Source organism: Balaenoptera musculus, chromosome 11 (assembly GCF_009873245.2).
Source record: "Balaenoptera musculus isolate JJ_BM4_2016_0621 chromosome 11, mBalMus1.pri.v3, whole genome shotgun sequence".
Lineage (NCBI taxonomy): Eukaryota > Metazoa > Chordata > Mammalia > Artiodactyla > Balaenopteridae > Balaenoptera > Balaenoptera musculus.
The window spans coordinates 100,598,820-100,623,422 of NC_045795.1; the positions used below are offsets into that span (position 1 = coordinate 100,598,820).

General features: G+C 54.7%; 1 protein-coding gene across 4 annotated transcripts in view; it reads right to left on the reverse strand.

Moving 5' to 3' along the window:
• SLC6A6 (solute carrier family 6 member 6) overlaps window positions 1-24,603 on the reverse strand; it is a 79,818-nt gene that overhangs the window by 26,126 nt on the left and 29,089 nt on the right. For all 4 annotated transcript variants that reach the window (XM_036868343.1, XM_036868341.1, XM_036868342.1 and 1 more), the window contains 4 exons: window positions 14,424-14,666; window positions 12,363-12,497; window positions 11,054-11,288; window positions 1,465-1,597 (listed from right to left, as the gene is read on the reverse strand). In XM_036868343.1, the coding sequence (XP_036724238.1) occupies window positions 1,465-1,597; window positions 11,054-11,288; window positions 12,363-12,497; window positions 14,424-14,652 (732 nt within the window). In that variant the 5' untranslated portion in view covers window positions 14,653-14,666. The remainder of the gene's footprint in view (window positions 1-1,464; window positions 1,598-11,053; window positions 11,289-12,362; window positions 12,498-14,423; window positions 14,667-24,603) is intronic.

Sequence of the window (24,603 nt, forward strand, 5' to 3'; positions counted from 1 at the left end):
GCGGGAATACGCCACGTTCCCTCTTCCTGCCTGTCGGGGTGGGTGACGTCAGCGGGGCGTGTGCCCGTGCAGATTTCTGAAGCCTGGCCTGCTTCCTTTCCAGGTTGGGTTTTAGGGTTGCAGGTGGCTCTATTCCGAGAAACAGGCGGAGGGCGTGGGCGTGCAGGCCTCCGTGCTCATTCTGCCTCTACCACCGGGGACCCACCTCTTGCCCGGCGTGTCCCTGAGTACCGTTGGGGTCTCTTCAGATCCATGACTTTGCCTAAGGGCCTCTTTGTCTGGGGTGAATGTGTACAGCAAAGGCCCCTTCTCCAAATGACTTCACCCACTGCCCATCAAATGATGTCCCATTTGATGTCCCTCAAATGCCACCTTAACTTACTCTTTTGACCTTTGAGGGCTTTTTGATCTTAAAGAGATTTTCCCCCTATCGAGATGCAAATGACGGGGGTCGGGGCCTGATAGACGGGGGCACGTAGGGCAGATCAGCCAACACCTTTGCTGTGGCTTAGTTAGTGCCCTGGGTTCACACCTGTGATCCCAACAGAGCCCTCTGCACGGATTTTTGTCATCAGAAAAACTATGATATCGTATCAGCCAGTGTCTTGGTTATCAGGTAATTGCTGTGCTCTGCTAACAGGTAACATTTTTGTTACAGGCTAACATTTTCATATTGACAATATACCAGCTACACCTAAAACCTGAATTATAAGGTAATATTTTAATTATCAGCTACCACCTTTGCTAATAGCTAACATCTTGGTCATCATGTAACATATTAAACAGCAGCAGATACTTTAGTTACAACTAACACTTTGGTTATGAGAGAACGACTTAATCATCAGTGAAAGCTTTCCTTAATAACTAACATCTTAGTTACCAGCTGAATGCAAATCGTAAGATAATTCAGTTAATCTGATTTAGCAGCAAAAATCCCAGTTGGTGCTTCTCAAACCTCAGTGTGCATTTGGATTATCTGGGGAAAGTGTTCAAATGCAGCTTCTGATTCTGTTGGTCTGGGGTCAGCCCACAGGTCTGTGTTTCTAACGAGCCCCCAGGGGATGTTGAGGCTACAAGGGTGCATGTGGTTGGAGAGCAGCTGGTAATTAACAATGCAATTACCAGCTAACTTATCAGTGGCATCTCCAAGGTTTGTTATCTGCTAACATTCACACTGCTGCCCACTGCCTGATGGGGAACCAGTGGTGTGTGGGCGCTTGTGCAGGCTCAGGAGAGCTGACAGCTCAATTTCAGGAATTTTTTGAGCTGGGCGTTGAACCATCAATAACTTGGAATTGGAGCTGGTGGGAATATTTACATCATGAGGTGGGCACATGCCACAAACCAGGGCTCTGTATTTGCTGGGAGGACTGGTTTCGAGCAGGACGGCCTGGGGGCGCGGGAGCCGGTCTCTGCAGAGGGCCAGTCTCCATGAGGCAGGGGAGGGACAGGAGCACAACTTACTTTGCCCGTGGACTTGACGCCCTTCCAGATGCAGAAGAAACAGACCAGCCAGACGAGGAGAAGGCAGAGAGCAAGGTCCCACTTCAGAGCGCCCAGTTCGTCAATTCCAGAAGACAAGCTCAGCACATTACGCCTTCAAGCAAACAGAGCCACAAGTCAGACGGGGCCCGGTCAGGGGCCGAGAGAGCTGATGCCTGGATTCCAACAGGTTGGGGCTCAAATCCTGGCTCCAAGCTGTGGAATCCCATTGGTCTTGGGAAATAGTTAACACCTGTGTCACAGAGTCGTGGTGGAGGCCAACAAGGGGATAGCTTTGGACTCCTGAGTCAGGCGAACCTGGGTTCTACCCAGCCAGGCCTCGGGCAAGTTAAGTTAAACCCCTAAGCCTCAGTTTCCTCATCTGTGAATTGAGTGCTGATTCCTGTGTGATTGATTCTTGGCAGACCCTTCCTCAGTGCCCACTGTGGGCCAAACACTGCGTTCCAACTGGGCTCCACCACGCAACCACTGACTTGGGGCTAGTTACCCAACTGCGCGACCTCAGCCTCCTCATCTCTAAAATGGGAACAACTACCCTCCCCCAACATTCTCTGTCCTGTCCCTCTTTTATTGTACTCGCCCCTGTTTCTTACCTGGATCTCTCACTAAAAGGTAAGCCTCAAGGGGGCAGAGTGTTTGTTCTATCTGTGGCTGTAGGACACTCACACACCTTTTTACAGGGTTAGGAGAAAGCCCACTCGAAGTATTAGCTACTGGCCTGGGATGCAGCCAGCAGTCGGTAAACCTCAGCGGTTGTTACCGTCGTGGCGCAGAGACCCCAGAGCAGCTCCGGACACCTAAGCAGTGCCGTTTCCTCCCCTGCTCCCTGCCAGGGTTGTGAAGGGCTCAGGAGGAGGTGAGTGGACGGTGTGAAGGATAATCAGCACAAGGCAGCCACCAACCCCAACCAGCATCACATGGCAGAGCCTGGCTCTTTGGAGTCCAAGAAATTTGCTGGCCGAGGCAGACGCACACAACACCTACTCAGACACACCCCCGAGGGGCAGGAGCCTTCTGAAGGTGGGTTGGGATGACGCAGGATGCTGGCAGCCAAGAGACCACGAGACCTAATGCCCAGAAAGTGTCCCCATGGTCCCAGAGCTCCGACTGCTGTGGCAGTGACCAAGGGCAGCCACGCCGAGCACAGGGACATCGGTCCACAGGGGTCACTGCCACCGAAGTCACAGGAGTCACAGGAGATGGGGGCTCGTGCTCCCTGGGGAGAAGCTGGGTTCCCTCTAATGAGTCAGCTCCCGGTTCGAGGGCCACAGTCTCAGGCAGGAGAGGCAGGAGGGGCGTGCGACCTTGCCCTCAATTTCCTCTTTTGTAAAACATGAATACTAGCTCCTGCCCCCCAGACCATCCCCAGCTCTCAGTTAGCCTGTGGGATGAGCCCCACGGTCAGGGCTCGGAAGGCCCACTGACCCAGGACACTTTCTCATTGCTTTTTCCTTTTTTCCCAAAGAAGCTTCAACACGAGGACCTTGAATAAATCCAATATTCCCACCTCAACTGGCATTCAAGTGAGGCATTTCTTCCTGGTCACACCGACATCAAGGGGCTCCATCAACGAGCTTTTCTAATTTCTCTCATCTGGTCCAAGGACTAGAAGTCACTTGCCCCATTTTACAGATGGGGAAAACTGAGGTTTGGAGAACCAATCATCCACGGACACACAGGCACCAGGTGGCAGAGCTGCCACCCTACACCCGGGCTGTCTTGATCCCCAACGCCAATGCTCTCTGGACTCCACTACCTTGCCCCTCTGGTTAATAGAGAAAACAGAGCCTAAACTTTAAAAAGAACCTCTCCAGGCCTTGCTTCAACAGGGGTCACTGCAGCCTCAGGGCAGGGGGCCTCCTCACAAGGCAGGCTGTGGGCCAACCACGTCCCGGCTGGGGCCCTGCCAAGCACGTGGGTTTGGCGGCTACGGTAGCTTTAGAACAAAAAGCCCTTCCCTGTGCAGCCTCCAGAGCTCGGCGCCTTCAATGAAAGCCCAGGGCCTGCTGGGCAGCAGCCAAGGCCTCCTTGTGAATGGGCTGCGCCGGGTAGGCACCTCTCCACCGCCAGGCACACCATCCCCGTGCCTCCAGGGAGGCCTCCCATGATGCTCCGGACGACCAGCGTCCTTCTGTCTCCCAGGCCGTCCTCTCACACTGGACGTTGCCCTCAGGTGAGAGTCTGTCTTGCCTACCAGACTCTAGACACACCACGGCAGGCACACAGCAGGCGCTCAGCCAATGCCGAGGGGGTGCCCAGTCACAAGACGGCCTTTCCTTTTCTCCTTTAGGGCAAGTTGGCCAAGAGTTTGAAACCCCAGAGCCCCAATTCTGACCACACCCAGCCCGCGCTCAGGTCACTGGTGCCCTTCTGCATTCTCCCAGCACCGTGCTGGGCAAACCTGTGGTGTCCACTATGGACGGGAGGCTGCCACGTGGCCTTGCTCTGGGCAGCTGACCAGCCACGGAGGCCACAAGAGGGAAACTGAGTCACGCACTTGCTTCTCCACTGCTGGTGGCACTCCCCTTTGCGGTGCCCTCCTGCGACAGTTTAAGGCACGTTTTCTGTGACCCAGCGGTTCTATCCTAAGACTCTCCTACAGTTACATCTGCAGGTGTGGCCAACGACAGGGTCCACCCCCGCCTATTCATCTCCACTCTGTCAGCAGGAGCAAATGATTGGAAACCATCCAGATGGCCATGGGTCGGGGCCCAGCAGGCACGGAGCAGGCTCCTGGCGGAATGTCGCGCAGCCCTTAAGACCTCGGGACTCTCCCTGTGTGCTGATAAGGGGCGACGTCCCAGGGGCGAGATAAGTGAACAGAGAACAGTGCTGAGGCTGCCTCCCTGTGCGGAAGGCGGGCACACGTGCTCAGATTCGCAGACTCCGGCAGGACACACAAGACAATGGTGCAGTCGCTGCCCCGGGGGATGCAGGGGTGGGGGGTGGCGTGGGGACTCACTTGGCATTGAACATGTTTTTTAAACTATTTGAATGTTTTCAACGTGCTCATATCACCTTTATAAAAATTACTTTAAATTCTTAAAAATGCTTGCATGGGGCCATGCAGACATTCTAGGAATGGAGCGAACTTGTCTTATCAAACAGCGGTTGTCATAACAGAGCCCGATGTAGGCTCGGGGCCAAAGTAACCGACATCCTTTCCAAAGTCATCTCAGGGATAGCCGAGGAGGCCGGAGACTGTGTGAGTCCGTCTGAACCCTTTCTTGAAGGGACCCAGTTTGAAGGACACTTCCCTGTCGGGCCCGCACAGTCTCGGCCACAAGGCACAAACCAGGATCTGTTGACCCTTCTCCCTCTGGTGCATGGGAGTGCTCAGTACACTGTAGAGTACTGTGCCCCAGAGGGACTGCCATGGTGCACGGCCCCTCACCAGTGCCTCCTAACCTCGCCTGGAGGCTGCACAAGCTACCCCAAATCTGGCCATATCGCCCCAACATTGCCACCACCCCTGTCCAGGCCCCGTTGCTCCCCAGGGCTGTTTCAGCAGCCTCCTCACTGGTCTTCCGGCCTCCACTCTCACCCCCAGTCGGATTTATCAAGACAGAACCTGGCAATACCCAAGTCAGGTGACACCCCACTTCTGCTCCACAACCCCCATGGCTCCCACCTACCTGCCCCATTCCTTTCTGCCTCCCTGAATAAGGTGACCAAATACTCTATCATTCAGACCCAGACATCTTAAAGAGCGAGGGTGGTGCCTATTAATAAGAGGCTGGGACCATAGGCATAAATGGGACCTGTCCGGGACAAGCTCTGTGTGTAGCGGCCCCATTTCAAACCTCATCCTTGTGGCCCCTTCCCCTCCTCCTTTAGCCACACTGGCTTCTGGAATGTTCCCTGAACAGGTCCAGCACGCTCCTGCCTCAGGACCTTTGAACTGGCTCTTCCCTTGGCCACTCATTACATGACATGCCACCCCACCACCTTCAGGTCTCTGTTCAAATGCCACTTCACCAGGGCAGCCTTTCCTGGCCACCCAACGTAAAAAGCATCCCTGGTCACTCTCCTTCCCCTGCCCTGGCTTTATTTTACGTTACTTATCATCGCTTGTGTATTACAATTTTACTTGTATCATCTGTTTAATGTCTGTCTGTCCTACTAGAATGTCATCTCCATGGAGGCAGGACCTGTGTCTGTCTTGACCACTGCTGGATTCAGAACAGTGCCCGGCACATAGTGAATGCTCAACAGACATTAGTTGAGTAAATTAATTATACCCATTTGCTTGATGGGGAAACTGAGGCTCAGAGAGGTTCAGGAATTCACCTGAAATTACCCAGATAAAAATAATCAACCCTAGGCCTGGTTTCTTTTTCTGATCCCACCCTGGGGAGCAGCCACCCATGCGCTGGGTACCATGCTACCCTTCGAGAGGGGCCCCAGCTTCCCAGGCTTCCCTGCATCTCTCATACAGAGAGAAGGAGACCTAGAGGTGAGCTGCATTCTTGTCCAAGAATAGTAATGATTCATTCCAGGGTGGGATCCAAAAAAGAATCGCCTGGACGTCTGTTTTGAGTCGGCCGCCCCGCTGCCGTCCAGCCGGCACTCAGAGATGTAAATACGTCCTCCGAGTGGGCCAAATCGTTTCCTTTTGACTGCCGGCCAGCCATTTATTGGCGATGGCTCTTCCCTAGAGACTGGCGGAGGCAACAATTATAAAAGAGCCCATCCGCCCCAAGCATGGGGCCGCACAGGGCTCTCTCCGCCGTCTCTCCCTTCCGATAGCTGCAGGGGAAGATTGGCTGAGCAGGGCTTGTTTGCAAATATGACTCATTTCTTTGATTCTAATAAAGTCTAATGATATGTGCTGAGCTCCCAGGGGGCTCTGGAGGAACCGGGGAGGAAGGCATGGCTCCAGGATGATGGAGGGCATTTAGCCAGATCTGGCCCCGCCCGTCTTCCAGGGCTGGGGGCGAAGCAGGACCCTCGGGACTGAGGTGACCTCAGAGCAGCGGCGAGCAGGATGAGGCTGACTGGGGGCAGAAGCTCTGCTTCCCCATCACAGAGTGATTCAGAGTTAAATTATAAAGCCAGCGTGAAATGACTGTCTCAGGGGCCTGGGCGGCTTTCAAGGGAGGGGCATCTCACCAGCTCCCGCTGAGGATGGTGCTTTAGCGTTGCACACGGGGTAGGCGTGGGGATCCAGGCCAAGAGAAGACCCCATGCATAACCTGACAGTGGGGTCACACACACACGGCACAACGTTACCTGTGACCGTGGACTTGTCCTGGACTTACGGCTGGTGGGGATGTAGACCCTGGAGGTGGCGTCCAGTACTGGAGATCAGGGCTGAGCTCTCTGCTATGTCTAGCTGCCTATGTAACCTTGGGTAAGTCACTTAACCATTCTGGTCCTCAGCATTCCACCTAATAAGCCACGCCCAGAGGCTCCATCCTCAGCATATCGCTTGTTTTAGCACTTTAACACTCAGCCAGGCTGTGAGGTGTTAGGACCACGCTACCTCTGAGCTCTGGAGAGGTGGTGACTGCACCGAGGCCATGCAGCTGGGACGCCGGGCCAGAGTCAGTGTCCCTGCTCTAGGAGACGGGAGCATGGCCCATGGCTCTCCACTAGCTCCTCTTGTAAAACCAGAGGGGGCAGAGGGGCTGGCAGGGATGATCAACCAGGTCCTTTCCTGTCCAGAGCCAGGAGGAAGGCTTAGCTCCGTGGTGTCTTGTTATCTGGAACCCCAGGTGGCTCCCGAGCACTGTCAGGCCTCTTCTGCAGAAAGAAGGGCCAGCTCAGGGACCCACGTGTCTGGTGCAGATGAGAGAGGTGAAGGAAGTGATGGCCGGGGCTGGGCTTTGGCTCGAGGGGCCCGGAGACCAGCCTTGAGAGGATGCTTACTGCTCGGCAGCCCAGTGGGTACCAGCCAGGGACACCTCAGTCACTTCCCAGCAATTCTCTCTCAGTGGAAATCCCAGAGTTAGTCACTGCCGGGCTGGTGGCTATTTTCAGGGGAAATCATATAAGCTAAGTTTCACCTTAAAGGGAACCCACATACTGATGGCTGAGCCCTCTGAGGCCCTGTATACAGTAGGCGCTTAATATATGTCCCAGCCTCTCTCTCACCAGTGTGTTCCTTGAGCAAGTCTAGAAAACACAAATTCAATCGCATGACTCCCCTTCCCTTCTCCTTAGCTTCCGTGGCTCCCCCTCTTAGAGAACAAAGCCCAAATTTATCTGCCTAACATCCAAGGCCTCCAGCCTTCTTCCTGGCCCCATGTGTCCTATCCTCCGGCCAAACCAATGACTCGTTGCTACTCATGTGCTTTACGAACGCTGAGCCTCAGCATGGCTGTTCCTTCTGTCCAGGATGTCTTTTCCTCTCTCTTTTCCAGCCTAGTGAACTCCTACTCATCCCTCAAAGCCCAGCTCACATGGCCCCTCCATTTGCAGATGGGGAAATGAGGCCAGAGGGGTAGTGACTTGTTGCTCCAAGCTACACAGCCAGGTGGATGCAAACATGGAATGAATAAGAATCAGCACTCAGTGAGCACTTACTCAGTGTTGAAACACTCTCACTTAATCCTCCCTGGCTGGGCAAGATTATGATCATGGAAAAAGCCATGAGAGGGTTCTAAGCTGAGAAATGACGTGTTTGGATTCACAGCTGACTGCAGAGATGCAAAGGTAAGGTGGAGAGAGCAATTAAGAGGCCATGCTGGGTCTGGGAGAGGGATGAGGGGGTCCTGTGGGGGAAGGGCGGCAGTGCAAGTGGGGAGGGTGGCCAGGCTCTGGATATACTTTAAACGGAGAGCCAAGAGGACCGCGAATTGGATGTGGGGTTTGAGGCAGAAAGGAGTTTGGGATGATTCTTAGATATGTTCCCTACTTAAAGGGCCTCTGCAAAGATGGGAAGAAATGACAGGGGCAAGTCCCTGGGACGATGCTCACGGGAGTCAGTTATTCCACACGAGTTCTCTTTCCTTCCCCCTCTTTCATGCCCAAGAGAAGGGAAGGCCCTTGAAGGCAGGTGGCCTCAGCCTCTCCGCTCTCACAGGTGGCAGGCAGGTCCTCTCCTCTCCTCTGTGGACCCCAGTCCTCCCTAGGGTTCTAAAAAGAGGGAAGGTTATGCGTGAATGTTCAGGTGGGCTCACAGAGCCCTGCCGGGGCCCAGGGGAGGGTGTGAAGGCTAGAGCGGGAGGGGAGGCCAGGTGGGCGGCCGACATTCTCTGGACTGAGCAAGTCTATGTGGACCATGCGAGGCTTGGGAAGGTGCCTGCAAGCACCAGGATGTTTCCAAAGATTAATCCTGTCAATGTCTTCTGGCCCAGGAAAGGGAGCTCGGGCACTCAGAATGGGGGTTCTGGAAGGCAGGAGGCCTAGAACCCCCCAGGAGGGCCCAGGCTGGGGGACAGGCAGGAGAGGAGGCACGGGTAAGGACCTCACGGCTCACATGAGCTCCTTCCCAAGAGCCCTCGGGCCCGAGATAGAGGGCACAGCCCCTTTGTAAGAGCGGGACCATACGGGCACCTGAGAATGGGCCATTCTTAGTCCCTCTGAAGTTGAGTTTCAAATGTCCCCAGGGGGCAGTTTTATCCACAATGAGGACACTAAATTAATAGTAATGGCCCACATTTATCAAGTAGGCTCTCAGGGCTGGCCATACACGATCTTGTTCCATTAGGGCGGCTCTACAACCCTAGGAGGGCAGGGTTAAGATCTCCCCAAGTATAGCTGAGGACCCTGAGGCCCAGAGAGGAAAAGGCACCTGCCTGAGTTAGAAGTGGCAGAACAAGGGTTTCAACCCAGGTAGCCAAACCATGCCTGAGGCAACGAAGTCCCGGCGGGCACCTGAGTTAGCTGGGTGAATGCCAGGGCCCTGGGTGGTCAGGCTGTGCCAGGCACGGCAGAGAACGGACAGGGCTGTGGTCTCGGGCCCCATTCAAGCGAGAAGAATGAAGTGCCTGCATTTCTTTGTCTGTAAACTCAGCTGTCCAGAGGGTGGGGAGCAAGGGTGGGGGATGAATGTGTCTGTAACGGTTTTTGTCTGCAAGTGGGAAATATGTCCATGGAAAAGAGCCCCAGTTCCAGGAGCCCGGGTACTTGTGAGCACATACTGAAGGTCCGCGTGTCAGGAGACGGATGTGGACCACCTGGGTGAGGCCGACTGACCCTTTCTGGCCTAAGATTCCCCAGCCCTGGTCCTAACGCTTGGCTGGGACCAGCCAGCAGTTAACTCCCTCTTCCGTGGGCCTGATCCTGGGCCAGGTTCTAAGAGGTGGAGAGACACCTTGAAGCAGCAAATCCACACACAAAAGAGAGGGAGTCTCATCTTGTGATCGTGAGGGGCCACCCCCTTCCTTAACACCGTCCCCTGCCCCTGGCTCTCAACCCCACGCAAGGACTCATCTGTTATTTCCAGGATCGAAGGGACTACTGAGCACCCAATTTAATAGCTCATGGAGAGCAGGAAAAGCAATGCACTAATACATTTTTGATGCATCTCCAAGCACTGTGTTAGAAGGACTTCCCGGTATGTCAGCTAAGAGCTACCCAAACTTCAGGCCTCCATGTTCTGCCTTTCTGATGTTTGGCCTATGTGTATACTTCTGCAGTTATTGACTATATTGTGGAAAACTGCAAACATGCCCATAATTCTCCATTCCTCTCATCAAGAGACAGAGCCTATTTCCCCACCTCTTGAGTCTGAGTTAGTCTTGTGGTTCTTTTTGGCCAATGGGACATTAACAAAAATGCTGCAAACAGAGGCTTGAAAAGTGCTCCTGCACTGGGGCTTCCCCATCTGTTGTTTTTGGAATGCTGAGCCACCTAGGAACCAGCCCAGGCTAGCCTGCAGGGTAATGAGACCATAGGGACCAGTTGCCTGTGGCACCCCAGCCAATAGCCAGCCAATTTCCAGAAGAGCTACCCTGATGCCCTACAGCTGACCTACTAGTGAGGGAGCCCAGCAAAGACCAGAAGAACTGCCCAGCCAAGCTCAGCCCAAACTGCCAAACAGCAGAACCATGAGCCAAATAAAATAAATGGCTGTTTGAATTTGGGGATGGGTGTTACCCGGCAAATGCTAACTGATACATATTTTTCACTCTAGCTACTCACCTCTTGACTTGAGTAACTACTTCAGCTTCATATATGCATTTTTCTCTGTGCAATAACAGGTTTGATGTGCTAACTATTATTTTTTCTAAAATACATTAAGAAAACTATATCATTTTCAGACAACATAAGAACATATACCTGCCTTTGGGAAACAATCCTCACAGAGATCCCATGGGTGTAGGAACGATTCACTCCCCTCATTTGACAGTTAAAGAAACTGAGGCTCAGAAAGGGGCAGTGACTTGCTGGAGGTCAAACAGCCAGTAAAATGGCAGAACTGAGGTTCGATTCCAGGCCTGTCTGAGACCAAAGGCATGGATTTATCTCCAGATCTGTACCCCTCCTTCCACCCACCCCACCCCAAGAGAGTGGCTCCCCTATCCCTGGGGAGAAGACGAGGGAGCGGGCTGCCCACTGCCTCCTCCCCTGCCCCCTCCGTCCTCCACGAGGCCAGCCTTACTCCCAGAACTCGGTGACGGGGGAGGTGAAGTTGGCGGTGCTGAGGGAGATCCACAGGCTCTTGTTCCTGCGCAAGGTATCTTCCAAGCACTGGGGCGTGTTCCAGCTGTGGTTGCAGTTCGCCCAGGGCAGCTCCGACTGGAAGGACTGGAACAGGTAGTACGTGGCCCAGGCCAGGATGATGATGTAGTATATGTTCAGGAGGGACACAATCACAATGGAGGCATAGCCGATGCCTGCAAGTGCGGGTAAGCGAGACGAGCATCAGAGAGAGGCCAGACCCACCACGGCCACACCCGCCACCAGAAAACCCTGGAATCTGCAGGCCTGGGGCCAGAAGGGGCCCTTCAACAGTGCCCAGCAAATATGTGTAGGATGAATGGATGACTGGATGGATGGATAGGTGAAGGAACGGGTGCTTAGATAAATCAGATAGTTGGATGAATCGAAGGATGTATGAAAGAGGGATAGATTGATGGATGGGTGGACGGATGGATGGTTAGATGGACTCATAGATGAACGGATGGATGTTGGAATGATGGATATTCACTTTGTTGGATGGATGTACGGATGGTGGTTGAAGGGAAGGTTAGGCAGATGAACGGACGGATGAACGAGTGGATGGGTAGAGGGAGGATGGTTGGATGGATAGATGGATTGCCTAACTATTGACTAGTTTAATGAAAGAAAGGTTTAATGGATAGATGGATGGGTAGATTTACATGGATGACTGAGTGAAGAGACTCACACATTCTCCCGCCCCTGCCAATTATAATCATGACAGTATTATCTTATGAGGGCATACTAGGAACTAGGCACAGGACTAAATGTTACAATAATAATAAAGCTACCACTGGTTTGGGGCTTACTATGTGCACAAAGCACTTTTACATGGCTATGTCGTTTTGTCTTCATAGCAATCCTTGAAGTAAGCATATTATTTCCATGTTACAGATGTGGAAACTGAGGCACAAAGAGATTAAGTGACTTATCCAAAGTCACAAGAATTAGCAAAACGAGGAATTGGGACTTGAAGCCAGACAGAACGGTTCCTGAAAGGCTTCTCTTCTGCACTCTACTGCTTAGCAGCTACCGGCTCCCTTATCCTTTAACAACCCAGAGAGGCGGGAACAGCTACGTGGAATGAGTAGCAGCGTCACGTGTACAATGTGCTGGCCGTGACCTGCATCAGGCACGGTGCCAAGCGGCCTGCATGAGGCTCCACTGTACCCGGCAAACAGTAGGTGCTCAATAAAAATTTGCTGAACCAATGAACACCAGGCCCCAGGTGACCTTTGTCCCACACTCACCGGCAAACAAGGGGCAGATCTTCTCCCAGCAGGTGATGCCCCCTTCAGAGGTGTACTGGCCTATGATTACCTCCAGGAAAAACACAGGCAGGCCGCCCCCAAACAGGAAAATGAAATATGGTATGAGAAATGCACCTGCAGAGAGAGAAGAGCGGGGTGAGGCTCAGGCAGCGGCTGTCATGGGGCTGAGGCTGTAGGTCTCCTTCCCAAGCCCTCCCGGCCAATGGAATCAGAGGGCATGGGTGAGGGACATGAGGGTAAAGGCCAAACTCCTGGACCTGGCTGAAACTTCTCCAGGCCCTCCCCACCTGTCCAGCCGGCATCACCCTTCCCGGGTGCCCTCTTGCCTTCTGCAAATCTACCAGGTGCTTGAAGTCCCTGAGCCTTTGTTTAAGCTGCGTGCCTGCCCACCTGCCTGCCTACCCCACGTCCGTCCACCCGAAGAAGGAATGCTCAGCCCTTAACACCCGTCTCAGATGGGCCTCCTCGTTAAAGCCTTCAGCTAGCCTTCCCTGGCCCGCCCGGGGCAGGAAGCTGAGAAGAACTAGTTAGGAAGGGTGATGGGAAGCGAGAGGTGGGCCTCTCCAGCCGGAGGTGGGAGCCAGGGGACGAGGGAGGGGCAAAGAATCGGGCAAGGGTTCCTACCTGGTGTCCACTAATGGCTTCAGCGGGTCCATAAACCCTTTGAAACTGTGGGCAACTTGGGTCTACGTGTATGTACTTTGTTCTGGGGAGCGTCTAGGGTACTCATCAGAGTCCCAGAGGCACCTGAGACCTACAAAAGGTTAAGAAACCAGGCTCGAAGGCAGAATTTCCCGAAAGGTGGTTCTCCTGACGGGAGCAACACGCGCATGCCCGGCTCTGCCGGCGCGCCAGCCCTCGGTCATGGGCTGCCACGGGGAGCTGGGAGTGAGTTCTCACTGCGTCAGCCAGAAAGTCTCCATCGTGTCTGACCAACTTGAACTTCTCCAACAGGAGAGGATTCTAGCTCAGAGCCTTCAACAGGTAAAAAAACAAAACCCAAAAAACTCAGACCAACCAACTAACCAACTGACCAAACAGAGAATGTACACTTAAAAAACACCTTCACCTAAGTGAAGGGGTCTTAAAGGGACAAACTTCCGGTTATAAGATAAATCGGTCCTGGGCGTGTCATGTATAGCATCGTGACGCCAGTAACAACATACTGGACTGTGCATTTGAAAGTTGCTAAGGGACTTCCCTGGCGGTCCAGTGGTTGAGACTCTGTACTCCCAACGCAGGGGGCACGGGTCTGATCCCTGGTCAGGGAACTAAGATCCCGCATGCCGCACGGCGCGGCCAGAAAAAAACAAAAAAAAAAAAATGGAAGCTGCTAAGAGAGCAAAATCTTAACAGTTCTCATCACAAGAAAAAAAAAATCTGTAACTATGTGAGGTGACGGATGTTAACTAGACTTACTGTGGTGATCATTTCTCAATATAGACATAAATCATATTGTATCCCTTAAATTAAAACAAGGTTTCGTGTCAATTCTATCTCAATAAAACTGGAAAAAAGTAAAAATTAAAAATTTAAAAAATCTTCACTGTATTTTTTTTTTTCCTGGATACCACCTTTCCATTATGGCAAATGATACTGGCTTTTTACATTTAAGGTGGGAAACCAAGCTTGCTTTTCAACTACATTTGGTTTAAGTTAGAAAAGCAAAGGTTAAAAAAGTTATAAAGTAAGGAAGAGTGGGGAAGTGCAGAGCTGTGAGGGAATTTACAAAGGGGGCGTGTGAATATCTGAGGCTCGGGGGACTCCGGCCTGTCCTCATGGCACTCTTCAGAGATGGTAAACTGGAGGATCAGAGAGGGTAAGGGATCTGCTCAAGGTAACACAGTAAGGCCCTGAAAGAACACCACCTGATTCCCAGTCATGCTCATCTCCTGCTTCTGAGGAGTGGGCTGGGGGCTAAAGCAGGCTGACCCGGGGGAAGTCAAGGTGGGAGCCTGGAAAGCCAGGCATGGGGAGGCCACCCACGCTCTGGCCCGACCCTTCTCCTCCAGTGCCACTCTCTGCCCAACCCAGGCTCACCTCCACCATTTTTGTAGCAGAGGTACGGGAACCGCCAGACGTTGCCCAAGCCGACGAAGCCGCCAGCCACGGAGAGCACAAAGTCAATCTTGCTGGCCCACTTCTCCCTCTGCGGAGGCTTCCCCTCAGCCTCATCCTCAGGCCGTGTGCCTGGGCTCTTCCCTGGGGATGGCTTCAGGATATCCTTGTGGAAGTCTTTGAGACACTGCAGCTTCTCCTTGGTGGCCATGTCCTTCTCGCTTTCTGTGGGGGACAGAACAGAGCGCAACGTGCGTCAGTAAGGGACACCCTGTGTGTCTTAACACAACCCGGCTGGCCGGCTCTGGCCTGCCGCCGCCTCGTCTGTCCACTCCTCTGACCCCCTAGGGGATCGGGGACCTAGTGATCCAGGGACTGACAGGTGCCATTCCCAACAGAAGCAGCGGGGCCCACGCCCGGCGTCCCTGAATGTCACACCCCACCCTCCACGGTGCAGGGAGATAAGCATGAAGCCACCCAGCCCTGGCAGCATCTCTGCAGAATACCGCACCCTCCAGGCAAGTCTAGGGCAGCTTCCGAATAACAGCCTGCCTGCATTTTCTAGAAATGATCTCCAAATTTCAGATTTGCACAGAAAGCGATGCCTCCCGTTTCACTCACACCTCAGCACAGGGCCTGGCCCACAGGAGGTGCTCGTTCCTCACTGTTTAAAGAATGGATAAACACAAACAAGTGAGGAATGGGGTTTCAGGCTGGAATGGAAACGATATTTGAAAACAGGGTTTCCATCACATACAGAAAATGGATGCTTATAAAATATATTTGCAACTTATTAACCAGTCACATCTCTGCGGCATAAGAAATAAGGGATTTGCACTGGTCAGGATTATGGAAGAATGCCGGTTAATCCCCACGTGTCCAGCCCTCTCTCTGCATGCTCTGGCCTGCTCTGACCCCTGTATCATCCAGGGCCCTGGCCCTCTGACTACCCTGTGGGTTTCGCAAGGGGAGGCCCCAGGGGATATCAAATCTCTAAGCCCCCAGGAGCCGTTCACAGTCACCCTCAGCCCACCCCTGCTGGGACCCCATTCTAGAGGAAGTCGGCCACCGGCCAGTGCAGCGCCCCTGCTCTCTGTACTTCCTCAGGTCCCCGAGCCCTCGCTGTCCCTGGCAGAGGACCATGAAGACAGATGAGCCTTAGTTTTCCCACGTGCAGAATGAAAAGGATGATGGCAGAGGTGACCGACTCATAGCCAAGCAGCTCTGAACACAACCTGCTTGTTTTCGTGATCCAAATCGGTGGCCAACACTGAAATATCAGATTCCAGAGAAAAGTCAAGATTCCTAGGTTTTCTTACAAAATCGGAAGGGGGGCCACGTTGGGTTCATGCTCCCCACAATGACCATCAGCTGGACCAGAGGCGGCCATCACCCCGGCACACCGGGGCCAGGGCACCACCCGGCTCACGGGACCTGTCCAGGGGCGTCTGAGTCCGCCTGTCACAATGGCACTAGCTGAAAATGCCTTCCTTGCTTCCTTGTTAATGGTCTCCTCCACAACTAGAACAGAGGCTCCGTGGCACCGGGACCTGCCTTGTCCACTGCTGGGTGCCCCGAGCTGGCGCACAGTAGGTCGTCAGGCAAGGACTGTTGGGTAGATGGTTCCCAGAGTGTGTCTACAAGCAGCTGGGGCCAAGTACCAACCCCAGCTCTGCCGCTTCCCAACCCCATGACACTGGCAGGTCCTCGGCGTGTGGCCCAGAGGCATCGGGGGCAGGGCCAGGTGAGGGCGGCCGAGGACGGGGGCGGGGGGGGGGGGGTGTTGGCGAGGGGACGCGCTGGCCTGGCCCCAGCAGTGGGCCCTCCAGGGCCGTGCTCTGAGGAGCAGAGGCACGCAGCACAACAGAACCCCCGCTCCCCCACGCCTCCTTCCTCTCCTGGCTGGGGGTGGGGGACCCCGATTGTTTCGCTATCTGGCGGTGAGCAGACCAAGAAAAGGCTTCCTGGAGCCGCCGGGCGGCTCACTGGGCCTTCCTCTGTCTCCCGGCGACGGCATCCGCAGGCCTTTCTTTGCCCGCTCCCTCGGGGCGACGCGGGGTTCTGCCGAGCGCACGGCTGCTGTAAAAATAGCCCGGGCGGCCAGCATTGTTCCAGCGCTGATCCGTGCAGCCCCCGATGGTTATCTGAGCGGCCCATTGTGGGCCGGCTGGATGGGAGCATAATTGGAGGATGTGGGACTCCACTCCCTCCTAGTGGGGATGTTTTCCAGGGAATGACCCCTGAGTCTCCTCACCAAGAAGGGCCGGTGCCGCCCTTTCGGGCCCTCCTTGGATCTCGGGGCCGGAAGGCACTTCACCAGGTCAGCCAGATGGAGGAGGGGGGAGGTGGCCGGCTTCTGCTCACATAGGCTGGGGGCACTGGCGAAAGCTACCCTGAGCCCTGGCTCTGCCCTCTGGGCCCCAGGCCCACTTGCCACTCTGGCCCTCAGAGAACTCTCTAGAAACATGAGGCAGGGAGCAGCCACAAGCTCCCTGAGACCCTCGGCTCCAGGTTCTGGTTCCATATAAGATGAGACCTCTAGCCCCCTTTTCCGCACTCAGGACCCCATCTTCCCGACGCCTGTACCTGAACCAGGATCGGGGGTGAGGCCTGTCATGTCCTGGTGTTGTAGTGGTCTCCTCACTGCTCATTGCCAAGGTGTACCTGGAGATGTGTTCCTGCATCACTGACACCTGTCCCACCTGTGGCTGCTGCCATCACAGGCTCGCCTGGCCATTGAGAACACATAGCCCAGTGATGTCCATGGCCTCGCTCAAGACGCACGCCTGGATGAGGTCTGACCCACGTGCAGACACCCCAACTCCCTCTCAGGGGGGCTCCTTCCAAGCTCCTCTGGGGTGTCCGAGGAAGCCCCAGCAGCAAGATCTGCGGATTCTGCCTCCTGTACATTCCTGGCATCCACCCACTTCTCCATCACCATGGCAACTGCCTGGCTCCGGGCTCGACAGCCCTCCACGGGCATCCCCTGCAGCCTCCTCCTGGGTCTCCCTGCTGCTACTCTGCCCACCCCACCCCTACAATCTGTTCTCAAACCAGCAGCTGAAGGCAACTTACAAAGCAGACTCAGATCATAATGCCCTCCCACCGCAACCCTCCGTCCCTCCCAGAAGAAAACACAAGCTCCTCACCACAGCTACTGGGTCTCAGCACAGGCCCCTTTTCCTTGGGACCCTGGTCCCACGTAACTGCTTTAGTTCAGCCCACCCCTCAGGCTCGGGCTCCCTGCATGGCGGCTCCAGGCCCTCTGGTGGCAGCCTGGCCCCTGCAGGAATCAAAGGGGGAGCCCCGGCCTAGGAGCTGAGAGCCACTTCCTGGCTGAGTGACCTCAAGCAAGTTACTCCACCCTCTGGCCCCCCGTGTTCTCGTGTGTAAAGAGGGATAACTGTGGCCACCTCATGGGGATGTTATGAGGACTGAACGAGGGGGTGCCCATGGCAAGTGCTCCTGAGCTAGTATCTGCCAGTACTACTCTGCTGTTACTGCTCTAATTATTACGGGGTCCACGCTGACCATGCGGTACGGAAGGCCTCAGTCCTACTCAGGGGGAGATCAGCAAGACCCAGAGAGGCCAAGTGACACTGCTGAGGTCACGTAGCTGGGAGTGACAGCGACCATGGTGTTCTGGAACCCCCAGCTCCGCCTCCACTGTCCCGTGGCCAGTCCAGCCCGTCCAACTCTGCAGGCCCCCGAGAGACTCACTAACTCTCTCTCGCCCGTCACTCACCAACATCGCGCCCCCTGGTGCAGCCAGCACTTGGGAACGAGCTCCCTCCGAGGTGTCCCAGACACCCGCTGCCTTGCAGGCCGCCGCTGAGCGCTGTTTTCCTTGGCGCCAGGCCCAGGGCTATTTTGTAGCGACCGTGATGCATTATTCCCCATTTTAAGAGCTTCCTATTTGCTTATTACAGCTACAAGTGATTAGAATGGGCTCCAATACAGAGGCTCCACGACGAAGGCTCCCTTCTTGCCCAGTTGAAACTCCTACTCTGTTCCTGGGGTGGAGGTCACGGCCAGGGCCTGGTTCTGGTGCCTGAAGACCAACGTGCAGATCACCTGGTCGGCTTGTGACATGTACTCAGACAGAGTCAACCTAGTGCCAGCGATGCCGTGGGTTGACAAGATGTTCCTTTGCTTCCTCCCAATGTAAAACTACCAAATTTTTGAGTACTTTAATTCTGTGCTGAGCTGTCTGTACACAGTTTTCTATGCACTCTTCAAACACCCTCAACACTGCACAAGGGATTTTTAGGACCGTTTTACGGAAGGGGGAGTTGAGGCTGAAGCAGGGAAGAGGGTGGCCTGGCTGAGGATACACAGGTGGGAAGGAGACTAGAGGCAGAATTCCCAGCTGGTCTGCCCAACGCTGAAAGCACTGGAGCGAAGGTTAGAGAGCAGCCTCTGCAGGGTTTGCAGATGGGGACACTGAGGCCAGAGGGAAAGGACTGCAGAGGTACAGAGCCAGCAGCAGGGCAGGGCTGGGGACCCCAGGTGCCCACGCACCAGCCAGCTGGGTCTTGAAATTGAGATTCTACTGAGGCTCCTCCCCCACACCTGCCACCTCAGCCCAAGGCTTTGGGGGAACCAAGCCCAGAAGCTGGGGGGCTCTCTGCCTTGCCCTCCCCTGCAGAACTTGAACTTTCTCAAGTAAGCGGTTTCCCATGTGGCTCTCTCCTGTCGAGAACAATGACTCAAGTCCCCTGTTGTCACTCAGGAGTCCCTACAAGGTTTTTAAACAAGAGGGCAGGTACTTCTTCTGTTTCCTTTTTGGAATACTGTCCCCACCCCAAAAGGGCGTAGCCCACAGCTGGGCTATAGGATCAGTCTCCGGGCCTGACATCTGGGGTTTGGCAAGCGACTCCCAGAATCCCCGAACTGGGGCAGGAGGACAGCTGGACGACAGCTCCATTCATTTCACAGGTAGGGAGGCTGCAGCCTGCACGGCCCCCAGCCCGCTGGGCCTGCTATGGAAACAAGCAAGCGGCTGGACCCCTTGTCTGCCCTTTCCAGAGCAGGGGTCCCTCCTCCTCTCTCCTTTCCTTGTCCCCCATCTCCACTCCAGAGCCAGTGTTCTGGGCTCACAGAGGCCACAACTAAGCTGAGTGGCCTGGTCCAAGTGACAACCCACTCTGTGCCTCAGTTTCCTCACTGGTTAAAAAAATGGGGGTAAAAGTAAAACTCCCCTTATAGGGATCAAATAGGATGATGCCTGTAAAATATTGAGCACAGTGCCTGGTACATACAAGTGATTAATAAATATTAGCTATTATTGAAGAAAACATCTGATCACATTGGGATTTTACTACACTATGTGGCAGGCATCGTATCCTGAGCGTTTAAAAAAAAGAAAAAGAAAGCAAGCTGCATTTATTGGGCGCTGGCTGCATGCGCACTTATTTAGCACTGTGCTAAGCGCTTTGCAAGCATTTTCTGAATTAACCCTGTCCATGGGTGGCCATTACCATCTGCCTTTTGCTGACAAGGCACAGAGTGGTGAAGTTACTTGCCCAGGGTCACATAGCAAGCAAAAGGCCGCTGAAGCTTCGAACGGCTCCCAGGTCTATTTTGGCCTCTCAATTCCATGTTCTCAGCCACTCGGCTGTTTTGGATCACTTGCTCTAGATATGTCACAAAGTGAAATCAGGTCTGGCGCCTTTATGCCAGCTTCAAGCTACTGGGCTGTGCTGACAAATTAGGGAAGTAGGTGAAGGCAAACAGGGAAGTGAGGGGCCACATGACAGAGACAGACAGGGCAGGGCCTGGGGACCCGTGCAGCAGTCAGTGCCCGGGGCCACAGGGGTGGGCTGAGCAGGCCGACGGAACGCACTGACTGGGGCATGACAGGTGGAGCCATGGACCTGAGGCTTCCTCTAGCGAACAGGAAGAGTTTCTCCCAAACTTCTCTGATAGCCCTGGAGGGGCTCCTTCGAGCACTGTCCCCACAGACTGCAGGTGAGGGACAGGCTCAGTAAGGAGGAGGGCCAGGACCAATTAGTAATGTCTATCCCAGGCACGCTGCTTAAATACAATCCTGGCCCTAGAGAGCATTTAACAGTTAAGCACCAAAGGAAAAAAAAAACGTGCGTTAAGAGCACTATTTCACTATCTAGGGCAGCTGATTTTGAAAAGAAAGCAGGAATTAATTTTTAAAAAGGGTTTTTTATTCTTTTTCATGAAAAGGTACACCTTTAAAAGATTTGATCATTTGATTGAATCATTTGATCATTTGATTGACCTTCAATCAGAAGATCTGTATCCTTCTGTCTTGGTTATCTATTCCTAACTCAGGCTAACTCAAGCATGACAAGCTCAAAGGCCTCCAGGGACCTGGCAGGCAAAGAATGGACGCCAGTGGGGAAGGGCCTGCAGAATATGCCACGGGCAGCTCTCCTCAGCTCCAGCTGCTGTGGTTGCCTTTGGGACCGAGGCCACTGAGACCAGGTCCTCCAATTTCTGGAGAGGTATTGAAATCTGAGATGTATGTGCACATACAACTTCCAATTTCTACAACATCGTGTGGGCCAAATACCCAGTTTGTCCTCTTTGGTCAGACCATTGTCTCAGGTCACCCAAGGCAGTCACAGCAAAGGGCAGGACAGGCTCGGCTGGAGATGCTGACCAGCCCAGCCTCCAAGGTCCGATGGCTCGCCCCCGTGAGGTCATCCAGGAAGCCCGGCATTGTTTTGCCAGGAACAAAGTCGAAACAATGAGCGACAATTCTGTGGTCCTAGTGAAAGTGAGTTCTGTTTGGGGAATTGTTTTCAGCACGGCAGCTCTGGGGACAGGGTTTGTTATCTCCTGGGCTCAGCGTCCGTGGGCAAGGCCCTCCCCTCCCCCCCACGAAGGCTTATGTCTACCCCCATTCTGCTGAGAGCACCCTGCCTGGCTCAGGCTTGGCCTTCAACCTACAAGAGCGCTGACTTCGCCCCAAGCCTCACGGAGCCTTCCTTTTCACAGATCAGGAAGCTGAGGCTCGAAGAAGGGGAGGGTCTGGCCCAGGTCACACAGCCACCAGGCGAGGCCAAGATTTACACCTAGATCCTGACTCCATGCAGTTGGTGCCACCCCAGGGTAAGGTGGCCTCTGTACAGGGACCTAACAGAGCAGGTCGTACTTCTTGATCTATGGTTCGCGGAGGAGAAAGTGGGTGAAGGTGAGCAGGTTTTGCAAAGAACTGGCCTCTAGGACAACGCCGGGGCGGGGGGCAGGATGTGGGCCCAATGTACAGCCTTCTCCTCTCCCCAGCACCAAACCTGCAGGCGGGCGGGGGGAGGAAGGCGCGAGCAGGCTGCTCTGTGGCCGCGTGGCCCGGGGATGGGCGGGCAGCAGGTGCAGGAAGGCCGGCACTGCCCTCGAGGGGAACGCGAGCTGGGCACACAACACGCCCAAAACAGAGGTGCCCCAGGCCCTGGCCCAGTAGGCCACCGAGTCAGGGGACAGGGCAGTAGGTGAAGAGGCAGAAAGCTGGGTCTGCTTCCAGTTCCAGTTCTGCAGGCCAAGCACTTCCCCTGTGCCTCTTGGATATTTGGGGATAAGACGGAGAGAGGGCAGCTCCGGCGAGCAGTGAGTACCGAATAAATATTTACTGAGAGCATCCTCTACTAGGTGCCAGGCCCTGCTGTAGGGACTGGGGACTCGGAGGTGAGCCCTGGAGCTGACATTCCAGAAGGGGAGACAGACACTAAGTACATACATGAATAAATATTTACGACTGGGACCGGTGAGCAGAAGACAACCAAGCAAGATGAGGGCACAGGGAGTCAGAGGACCCTCTGAGGTGACGTTTCATAGCGGCAGACGCTCACTAAAGACTGGTTCTGGGGGCTTCCCTGGTGGCGCAGTGGTTGAGAATCTGCCTGCCAATGCAGGGGACACGGGTTCGAGCCCTGGTCTGGGAAGATCCCACGTGCCGCGGAGCAGCTGGGCCCGTGAGCCACAATTACTGAGCCTGCGCGTCTGGAGCCTGTGCTCCACGACAAGAGAGGCCGCGATAGTGAGAGGCCCGCGCACCGCGATGAAGAGTGGCCCCCGCTTGCCACAACTAGAGAAAGCCCTCGCACACAAACGAAGACCCAACACAGCCATAAATAAATAAATAAATACTTTAAAAAAAAAAAAGACTGGTTCTGGGCAGGCCCTGTGCTAAGCCCTTGCAGGTACCAATTCATCTATTCCTCTCACCAGCCTGGATGAAGGAATGAGGCCCAGAGAGGTGAAGTCGCTTGCCCAAAGTCACACAGCAATGGGCTTCAGGGTCTGTGCTTTCAACCACCTTGAAGCTGGGATCTGCATGGCAAACATCTGGGGGAACGGTATTCTCAGAGCAGGGACAGTGTGTGTGAAGAAGGCCACACTGGGCACGGCAAAGGAACAGAGGGAAGGCCAGTGTGGGACAGAGCAAGGGGGACAGGGCATGGGGCGACCCGGAGAGGAAGCCAGGCCTGGAGGCCAGGTCAGAACCTGGATTTATCTAGCGGGTGGTGAGGGCCCCTGGAGAGCTTTGTGCTGCCCCAAGGAGTGCTCAACTCAGGCTATCCTTGACCACCTGGCTCCCTCCCACCCTGAAGGGATTCGAGGGCCCATGTTGGGCTTTCCTCTGTAAGCTGTTGCCAGTAGGGACTTTCTAGTGGGGCCTGCAGAGCCCAAGTCCTGAACCCCGACACCTCAGAGCCGCCGGCCTCCTCACTGTGAGCCGAGCAGCTGTGGGACAGGCTGAAGTGACCGTCATCTTTTGCAAAGAGGGACCAGCCAAGGATGGGCGGCCAGAACGGCTGTCCCTTGGCCAAGGACCATAACATGGGTGACCGAGAGAAGAAAATGTCCTTGTGAGTCTAGACCCCTGGCCCTTCCGTGGATAAAACCCATGGGTTTTGGAAAGAACAGGGTCAGTCTTTGACGCTATACGATCTGGGACACGTCACTTCCCTCGGACTGGTTCCATGAAAAACCCCACCTGCCCTACCTGGACCGAGCACCTACAGCCTTCCTGCCCTCAGGGTACTAATATCTGGGGGTGGGGGGCTCATTTCGTCACAATATCACAAAAATGGTTCTCAGTTCAGGAGGAGGACAGGAGTCACGCGTCTGGTTGGAGTGAGGCTTCAAGGAGCAGGTCCCGTGACACCCCCTGGGCTGGGCCCGCGGCCAGGCTGGACCTGGTCCCTGGGGGAAGGCGGAGGTCCAGGAACAGTCAGGCTGCACGAATCTGTTTGAGGGCGCTTGGACCCCAAATGCCACTGAGATTGCCAGCACGCGCCGTAACCACCAATCAGGTGAAAGAGAGGAAGCAGGGAGCCGGGAGGGCGCCGTGGCTGCGGGGGACTCAGGGGGCCTGTTTTCACGTACAGGGTGGTGAGTCAGCAGGCAACGGCCTCCTGCCACTGACTCACCAGCCGCAAGCCTGTCACTCTTCTCCCCGCCTGCTTCCCCACCGCCCCGGCCCCAGCCGGGCTCTGCCGGAAGTGTGGGTAGAGTAGGTCAACCATGATCCTGAGACAGGCTCTGCAGAACCCAGGATTATTTCTGGAGGCCACAAAAAAAAGAGACATGAGAAAAAAGAAAGGCTCGGTTTCTGTTTCCTCAAACTTCCCCTTTCAAGCTGTACGAACCCGAATGCTCCTCACTCCTCTAGCTGACTGTGAAAAGCAAACAGAGGGCAGCCCCTCCCTCCCTCTACAGAAACTGGAGAGAGACAGGCCCCCGGGGCAGGGCCAGCTAAGGGCAGGCGTGTGGCCCAGCGCTCGCTCAGAGCCGGCCATCCCCAACTCTGTCACCAGGGCTCTGCTGGAAGTTACAGCTCCAGGGAAACCAGCCAGGGCAGCCATTGCAGTAGGGCCTTGAGCAAGTCACTGCTCTCAGCCTCGGTGTCACCTTCCGTAAGATGGGCATCACATCCTGTCTACACTGTGACAACTCCTAGCTCATTAGTGTTTGTAAACAAGCTCCCTGTTCTCACCGTTCCTCTTTTAATCATGTTTCTTCTCAAAGAGGAAGGACTTTCTTTTTCCTGCCCAGCTCCACGCTTACCTCTCCCTCACTTAGAAATTTAGCTCAAGGAGAGTTTGGTGCCTGTGGAGTGAAACAGCCTGGGATTCAGCAAGGAAGAGGGGGTGATCCACTGGCACGGGCTGCCACTGCGCCCACC